This window comes from Ipomoea triloba, chromosome 7 (genome assembly GCF_003576645.1).
Source record: "Ipomoea triloba cultivar NCNSP0323 chromosome 7, ASM357664v1".
Lineage (NCBI taxonomy): Eukaryota > Viridiplantae > Streptophyta > Magnoliopsida > Solanales > Convolvulaceae > Ipomoea > Ipomoea triloba.
Window position 1 is genome coordinate 26,310,645 of NC_044922.1, and position 9,374 is coordinate 26,320,018.

Here is a 9,374-nt window from a genome sequence, read left to right on the forward strand (position 1 = left end):
CAAGCTCTTTAAATCTTTAGAAACTAGCATATCAAGATAGAAGATAGCGTTCTCAATTTCAAATATGGCTTCTTCTTCTTCTTCTTCTCCTTCTTCTTCTTCTTCTCCTCCTTCTTCTTCTCCTTCTTCTCCTTCTTCTCCTTCTTCTCCATCTTCTTCTTCTTCTCCTTCTCCTTCTCCTTCTTCTTCTCCTTCTTCTTCTTCTTCTTCTTCTTCTTCTTCTTCATCTTCATCTACTACTGCCTGGGTGTATGATGTTTTCTTGAGTTTTAGAGGAGAGACACGAAAATCTTTTACTGATCATCTTTATGAAGATTTGCGTCAGGTTGGAATTAACACCTTTCGAGATGATGAAGAAATCCGTAAAGGTGAGAACATCTCTGATGAGATATTGAAGGCCATCGAGGGGTCCAAGATATCCATCATCGTATTTTCCAAAACATATGCCCAATCCAGATGGTGTCTTGATGAACTGGTGAAGATTCTAGACTGTAAGAAAAATTTGCAACAGATGGTTCTGCCTATATTCTATAACGTTGATCCTTCAGAGGTTCGTAAACAAACAGGTGAATTTGGTAAGGCATTGACTCAACATCGACAACGATTTGATGATCAAAAAGTTGATGAGTGGAAAGTTGCACTCACTACTATTGCTGATTTGTCCGGGTGGGATTTGCAAACCATGACAAACGGGTAATCCTCTTTTCAAATTTGTGTGTGTGTGTGTTTTTTTTTTTTTTTTTTTTGCGTGATAATAGTATATGTTATATTTGTCACAATTTGGCTCACTAACTCATTGTCAATAAAAAAAACTCATATTGCCAATAATATTAATTATGTTAGTTTCGCTAATTAATAATTGCGTCCTAGCATCTATACATGCATCTTTACGGATGGATTAATATTTTTGGTAAAACAAGTTAAGAAGAATCTGGACTGTGTATTTCAATTTATTTGTCATAAATATTAACTCCATTTAGTAATTATAAGAGTTGTTTACCTCAAATTAAACAACATAATGAAACCATGAGAGGCTAAATATACATATTTCGTGTTCTGTAACATGTACTCTATTTAATTTATTAGTTTTATATTTTCCACCTATATTTTCTTTAATAATTTAGATTGACATGCATTCATTGGAAAAAATGTGATAGGTATGAATCTAAGTTCATCAAAAAAATTACTGAAGAGGTACTGCGGGAAGTGAATCGTACATACATTAATGTTGCAAAGTATCCCGTTGGAATTGAATCTCGTTTGAGTGATATACTTCATTTATTGCAAACTCAAAAACATAGTGATATCAAGATGTTTGGAATTTTTGGCATGGGTGGTGTGGGAAAAACAACCTTTGCCAAAGCCATTTACAACTTGAGTTTTCAAAAGTTTGAAAGTTGTTGCTTTATCGCAAACATTAGATCACAAGCTTCGGATGGGTACAATGGTTTAGTTCGTCTACAAGAGAAACTTCTTTGCAAAACACTGAACGGAAACAAATTTGAAATAGATAATGTTGATGAAGGAATAAGTTTGATTAAAGAAAGACTGCGATCAAAAAGTGTTCTTATTGTTCTTGATGACATAGATGACACTCGTCAACTAGAATTATTAGCAGGACAACGGAATTGGTTTGGTTCAGGGAGCACAATTATAATAACAACTAGAGATGTTCAGTTGTTGAGTGACCTAGAAGCACATGAGAAGTACATGGTAGAAACGTTAAGCCATGATGAATCCTTGCAACTCTTGAGTTGGCATGCTTTTGGTGTTCCTATACCATTAGAGGAGTATATTGAACTATCCAAAACGATAGCAAGTTATACTGGTGGACTTCCACTAGCACTTACAATTATAGGTTCTCATTTGCGTGGCAAATCAATGCAAGAATGGAGTGATGATGCTGAGAAATTAGAAGGGATACCTCATGCTGATGTTCAAAAAATTCTTAAAATAAGTTATGATTCACTTGATGATGATTCTCAGAATATCTTTCTTGATATTGCTTGTTTTTTTATTGGGCATAACAAAAATGACACTTTTATGATATTGGAAGCTTGTGGTTTTTATGCTAAATGTGGAATAAGAATTTTGATTGAAAGATGCTTGTTGACAACATATGGAGGTGGAGAGTTTGAAACGCTTCAGATGCATGATTTAGTACGAGATTTGGGAAGAGAAATTGTTAGAAAAGAATCTTCACGTGAGCCGGGCAAACAAAGTAGAATGATTGACCCAAAGGATGTCTTTGATGTTCTTCATGGGAACAAGGTAACACAGTTCCTTTGTATTTGAATTATTCTAGTCAATTCATTTGCTTTCTATACTTAACTTTATTAAAATCAAAGATTTCAAAACATCTAAAATCTAAAATATTGTTATATAAATGTTTTATTTTTATAGGGCACAAAAGCAATTGAAGGATTGATTGTAAATTCTAACATGTTAAAGAATGTGCCTTTGAATACTCAAATATTCAAAAAGATGGTAAAGTTACGAATACTCATATTGAATGGTATGTGTCTTAGCGGATCTTTTAAATATTTATCCAATGAGCTCAGGTTGCTTAGATTACACAATTGCCATTTGAGTTGCATACCATCTAATTTTCGTTGTGAGAAACTTGTTGAGTTAGACATGGAAGGTAGCAATATCAAAGAATTCCAATGCAATATGCAGGTTAGTATGTCTAATGTTTCTTTCAACATTGATTGCATATTTCTTAATTAAGAACTTGGACTAGAAAAATAGAAATTGATTAAACCTTTTTCTACTTTTTTTCAACAGCATTTTAGATGCTTGAAGATTTTAAAGTTTGATTATTGTAAACAACTTAAGAAAACACCAAACTTCATCGGGGCACATACTCTTCAAAAAGTATCCTTTCATTATTGTTCGAAGTTGGTCAAGATACACCCATCAATTGGAAGTTTGGAGAGACTTGTTGAGTTAGACATGGGAGGTTGTAATATCAAAGAATTCCAATGCAGTATGCAGGTTAGTATGTCTAATGTTTCTTTCAACATTAATTGCATATTTCTTAATTAAGAACTTTGACTTGAAAAATAGAAATTGATTAAACCTTTCTCTACTTTTTTTCAACAGCATTTTAGATGCTTGAGGATCTTAAAGTTTGATAATTGTAAACAACTTAAGAAAACACCAAACTTCACTGGGGCACATACTCTTCAAGAAGTATGTTTTTATTGGTGTTTAAATTTGGTCAAGGTACACCCATCAATTGGAAGTTTGAAGAGACTTGTTGAGTTAGATTTTGAAGGGTGTATGAAACTCAAGGTTCTTCCAAGTAGCATTTGCAAGTTAAAATCACTTGAAGTTTTACATTTGAATTTTTGCCTGAAACTTAGGGAGCTTCCAATTGACTTGGGAAAATTAGAGCAACTAAGAAAGTTACGTGCTCGTGGAACTGACATCTCACATATACCATTTTCTTTGGGATGTTTGAGAAATCTAAAGGAACTGGATCTATATCAGTACACTAAGAAATCACGTGATGGTGTTGCTTTTTTTCCACCTTCAGTTGCAAATCCGTGCTCCTTTGAAGTTATTGAGAATTTGACTTCATTGGTATCTTTAAATTTATCAGGAAGAAGTTGTTATCTTCAAAGCTTACCATTCCGCCTTTGTCATCTTTCAAACTTGAAAGCTCTCTACTTGGAGAATTTCCAAAATCTTAGAGTACTTGTAGAACTTCCTCCTAGTTTGGTGAAGCTCTCTGCAAAAAATTGTGTCTCATTGGAAAAAATAGTAATTGTATCAAACTTGAAGAAACTTGAAATGTTGGATCTTGAAAACTGTGAAAGTTTGGTTGAGCTTCCAAAGATGGAGAGTCTTTCATCCTTAAAAGAGCTTGACATAAGGAATTGCAATGCTTTGAGTATTCCCGACAACTATTTGCATGAAGAAGATTTTCCAATTGCTCTTAGGAGTTTGTCCTCCTCGTTGAATGAAATAGATTTAATGGGAAGTTATTATCTTCAAAGTTTACTATTAAGCCTTTGCCATCAATATTCCAATTTGGAGAGACTCTTCTTGGACGATCTGCAGAATCTTAGATCACTTCCACAACTTCCTCCTAATTTGTCGCTACTCTCTGCAAAGAATTGTGTCTCATTAGAAAAGATAGCAGATCTATCCAACTTGAAAAGACTTGAATATCTAGATATTCAGAACTGCAAAAGTTTGGTTGAACTTTTAGGCTTGGAGAGTGTTGGATCCTTACGTAGTCTTGGGATAGCAAATTGCAGCGGTTTGAGGATTCCTTCGATTGAAAAGTGGTTCAAGGTTAGTTAATTATATATATATGTTTCCTTCATCTCGATCTGATATTATATTAGAATAGATGGTAATAGTTATGGTATTATTAATTGTTATATTGTATGTCTGTATTCCGTAATGTAGGTACATCCCAAATATTATATTTATGTGGAAGTAGTTGGCTGGGGTAGAATATTCTGCGGTTTTGGAGTCCTTCAAATCCTGCACAATGTGATTGATCCCAGTGAAATTGATTATGCGGATGATGGTGGTAATAGAATTGATTTGAGTGTGAGAAGCAAAAGCAGTGGTGCTAATTGGATTCTAATGGAACCCAAACGTAAGCAAAAGCAGTGGTGCTTGTTTCGCGTTCCAATGACAATGATGGGAGAAGAATTGGAGGTGCATGTAGAAGTCCATGATTGGCAGAAGATATTTTGTGTAGGTGAAATATATAGAAACAGAGAAGGGGAAGTGCGTTTCTTTCCATCCACAAGGGGATGCATTCCTTCCTATAATAAGGAAGATGGAGAGAGGAAGAGGAAAAGGAAGATGCAGATAGGTAGAGGCAGGCAAAGGCGTTTCCTTCCAATCACAAGGGGATTGATTCCTTCTGTTATGAGCCTGGGAGATGATAATGCACAAAGGAAGAGGAAAAGGAAGGCGCAGATAGGCAAAGGCGGCAGATCTATCAGGCAGAGGCGGTTATAATCTTCACCTTTTAATTTGCTGCAAAAAGAATTATTATTATTGTAACATATTGTAAGTATATCCGCCCACACCTCTTTAACATTACATCTTTTCTTGTTCATTGAATGTCATTTTAATATTTATTTATTGTTTATAATTTATGAATGAACCGACTGTAGTATTTGAATTACCACATTTTTTTTATATTTTATTTATTTTGATTAAAAGGTAATTAACTAATTAAAAAGATGACTTAACTTACTTTTATATTTCTTCCTATTTTACATCATATTTTTATGCTTAAAATTTAATGATTAGGTTCAAAGAGCTTTTATTTGCTTTTGTGTGTGGACTGTGGACAGGTACAATTTAATTTGATCAAAGCAATTAAGAGTGATTTTTATACCATTTGGATGGAGATGGAATCAAATGGAGGATGAAAATAAAAGGAAGATCAAGAATTGAACCGACAGGTCACAAGTCAGACCTGTAGTGGATTGATTTTCCATTAGTATTCTTTTAGTTGGGTTATTCATCATCAGAATTTGATAAGAGTACTCTCTTGTTTGCAGGATAATCTTTTGACAGTAATTGGAGATCATAACAGTCCACATTTTGAGTTTCTGCAATTACTCTTCAACAAGTGAGCATTTCATATATTTAATTTCCAGCATGTTCACTCTATGCCCAAGTGTCTCCCACTTGACAGATTTGTGCATTTTGAGCATTCTTGTGTTCAACACCCGTTGGTAAGACCATAAAATATATCTAATATCTTTAGAGATTTGTCTGTTCTCTTTTGTTGCACATGTACAATCCGAATCTTAGGTTTTTTTTTTTTGTTTGATAATCTTTGGTTTTAAACCTCTGTTTTGCATATGAATCTTTTTTCTTTTTTTTTAAGAGAAAGAGATATATCGTGGGTTTTTAAAAAAAATCAACATCGTATTTTTTTTAAATGAAATACGACGTCAATTTTAAAAAATTGACGACGGCAAGAACTACGTCGCAAAATAACCAATGTTGTATTTAGAAAATAACCAACCTTAAAAGGTGTTTATGTAGTAGTGCATATAACAACCATATAAAATACTATACATATTTAAGCCAGACTTGTACGTACAGGATATATAGATTAATGAGTCAATTGGATGGTGGAAACAAAAGGGATCAGAGATCAAGAATTGTACCAAAAAGCCTCAAGTTAGAATTGTACGTACAGGATGCAAAGAGTCACATATAAGAATTGAAGTACATGAGCCATCCAGTGTGCTGAAAGTGAAGGAACAAAGCAAGGTGGACCCATATGTATAGAGTAAAAGAATTGATTTTGAGGTCTGAAGAATGATTGGAGGTGTACGTATAGTATGCACAACAAGTGTATAAGAGCAGGATGGTTGGAGTAGGAGAAGACACAATAAGCAAGTTGCATTTCTGAGTTAAGTTTTTCCTTTAAGTATTTTTATTGGGTTATGATGTGTAGCTAGTATGTATAGCTTAATTAATGTTATGAAATTGGAGGGTACAAAATGATTTAATTTAGCAATGTTGCGAATACAGGAAGAATTAACAATAATTAAGAAGAATAAGAAGATGGTGAGAGTTGATGCAAATTGCAGTGGTTTGAGGCTAAGTGAGTTTAAAAGAATTCACTTTGAGGTCCCAAGAGAAGTATTTGACATACCGAGAAACAAAGATGGGGAAGTGGGTTTCAGGTTAGTTATGCTCCACTGATCTCTACCACTTTGTGTCTGTCTCTGATGATTTGGTGTTCAGATTAGATGGTAATGCTTTTGGTATTAATTAACTCTCTGATGATTTGGTGTTCAGGGATGCATGCATGTTATGAGTGAAGGTGACACTGCATGTCAAGATTTTGCTTTAAGTATGTAAATAAAACATTTGTCTGTTGCATTATATTATTCCAACGTTTTCGAGGCATGGATTCGTTTATATGTTTTCGATGGACTTTCATTTTGGTCACTGCAGGCAATGGATCGGAGTTGATTGGTATCGCTACCAGAAAGCAAAGCCAGTGGTGCCTCAGCAAGTAAATATCATAATATATTTATGCCATTGTATGTAGGTTATTTTATATGTAATTAGTTAACATCTAATTTTACCAAATACATTTTACAATTAGCTAATACTATGTCAAACCAGCTAACTTAATCAGCTAATTAAATAAGATATCAGCTAGTTAACATCTAATTTGTCATAAATATTAATTCCTTTTAGAAATTATAATTATGGATTGATTATAAGAGTTGTTTACGTCAAATTAAACAATATAATGGAACCATGAGAGACTAAATATACATATTTCGTGTACTGTAACATGTGCTCTATTTAATTTCTTAGTTTTATGTTTTCCACTTATAATTTCTTTAGTGATTTAGATTGACATTCATTGAAAAAATGTGATAGGTATGAAGCAAAGTTCATCAAAAAAATTACTGAAGAGGTATTGAGGGGAGTAAATCGTCGTACATACATGAATGTTGCAAAGTATCCTATTGGAATTGAATCTCGTGTCAGAGATATACTTCATTTATTGCAAGCTCAAAGACATGATGATATCAAGATGCTTGGAATCTTTGGCATGGGTGGTGTGGGAAAAACAACCCTTGCTAAAGCCATTTATAACTTGAGTTTTCAAAAGTTTGAAGGCGGCTGCTTTATTGCAAACATTAGATCACAAGTTTCTGAAGGGTATAATGGTTTAGCTCGTTTACAAGAGACACTTCTTTGCAAAACACTTAACAGAAAGAAACTTGAAATAAAAAATGTTGATGAAGGAATAAGTTTGATAAAACAAAGACTGCGATCAAAAAGTGTTCTTATTGTTCTTGATGACATAGACGATACTAGTCAACTTGAATCATTAGCAGGACAACGGAATTGGTTTGGTTCAGGGAGTACAATTATAATAACAACTAGAGATGTTCAGTTGTTGTGTGATCTGGAAGCACACGAGAAGTACATGGTAGAAACGTTAAGCCCTTGTGAATCCTTGCAACTCTTGAGTTCGCATGCTTTTGGTGTTCCTATACCATTAGAGGAGTATATTGACCTATCTGAAAGGATAGCAAGTTATACTGGTGGACTTCCACTAGCACTTACAATTATAGGTTCTCATTTGCGTGGAAAATCAGTGCAAGAATGGAGTGATGATGCTAAGAAATTAAAAGGGATACCTCATGATGATGTTCAAAAAATTCTTAAAATAAGTTATGATTCACTTGATGATGATACTCGAAATATCTTTCTTGATATTGCTTGTTTTTTTATTGGGCATGACAAAAATGACACTTCTATGATATTGGAAGCTTGTGGTTTTTATGCTAAAAGTGGAATAAGAATTTTGATTGAAAGATGCTTGTTGACAACAAATGGGGATGGAAAGTTTGATGAAAGTCTTGAGATGCATGATTTAGTACGAGATATGGGAAGAGAAATTGTTCGAAAGGAATCTCCACGAGAGCCTGGCAAACAAAGTAGATTAATTGACCCAAAGGATGTCTTCGATGTTTTTCACGGGAACAAGGTAACACATTTTCTTTGTATTTGAGTTATTCTAGTTAATTCATTTGCTTTTTATACTTAACTATATTAAAATCAAAGATTTCATATTATCAAAAATCTAAAATAATGTTATATAAATGTTTTTTTAGGGCACAGAAGCAATTGAAGGGATGATTGTTAATTCTGACATGCTAGAGAATGTGCCTTTGAATACACAAGTATTCAAAAGGATGGTAAAGTTACGAATACTCATATTGAATGGTATGTGTCTCAGTGGATCTTTTAAATATTTGTCGAATGAACTTAGGTTTTTTAGATTACACAATTGCAACTTGAGTCGCATACAATCTGATTTTCACTGTGAGAAACTTGTTGAGTTAGACATGGAAGCTGATTTTCACTGTGAGAAACTTGTTGAGTTAGACATGGAAGGTAGCAATATCAATGAGAAACTTGTTGAGTTAGACATGGAAGGTAGCAATATCAAGGAATTCCAATGCAATATGGAGGTTAGTATGTATAATGTTTTTTTTTTAACATTGCATATTTCTTAATTGAGAACTTTGACTAGAAAAATAGAAATTGATTAAACGTTTTTCTACTTTTTTTTTTTCAACAACATTTTAGATGGTTGAGGATCTTAAAGCTTGATTACTGTCAACAACTTAAGAAAACCCCAAACTTCACTGGAGCACAGACTCTTCATAAAGTATCCTTAATTCGTTGTTCAAGTTTGGTCAAGGTACACCCATCAATTGGATGTTTGGAGAGACTCGTTGAGTTAAATTTCTTCGGTTGCAAGGAACTCAAGGTTCTTCCAAGTAGCATTTGCAAGTTAAAGTCACTTGAAGTTTTACGTTTAGATGAATGCGAAAAACTGA

The 9,374-nt window shown here is 33.6% G+C and overlaps 1 protein-coding gene across 2 annotated transcripts in view; it reads left to right on the forward strand.

The window, feature by feature from the left end:
* The window catches only part of LOC116025170 (TMV resistance protein N-like), a 60,190-nt gene continuing 50,816 nt past the window's right edge, over nt 1-9,374 (forward strand). The window contains exons 1-12 of one of the 2 annotated variants that reach the window (XM_031266288.1): nt 1-693; nt 1,158-2,271; nt 2,404-2,679; nt 2,788-2,997; nt 3,106-4,305; nt 4,423-5,040; nt 5,331-5,441; nt 5,541-5,717; nt 6,094-6,406; nt 6,529-6,683; nt 6,799-6,853; nt 6,958-7,046. In XM_031266288.1, the coding sequence (XP_031122148.1) occupies nt 65-693; nt 1,158-2,271; nt 2,404-2,679; nt 2,788-2,997; nt 3,106-4,305; nt 4,423-4,989 (3,996 nt within the window). In that variant the 5' untranslated portion in view covers nt 1-64 and the 3' untranslated portion in view covers nt 4,990-5,040; nt 5,331-5,441; nt 5,541-5,717; ... (2 more) ...; nt 6,799-6,853; nt 6,958-7,046. Of the gene's footprint in view, nt 694-1,157; nt 2,272-2,403; nt 2,680-2,787; nt 2,998-3,105; nt 4,306-4,422; nt 5,041-5,330; nt 5,442-5,540; nt 5,718-6,093; nt 6,684-6,798; nt 6,854-6,957; nt 7,047-9,374 lie in introns of both variants that reach the window. The other variant, XM_031266289.1, reaches the window with a different exon arrangement.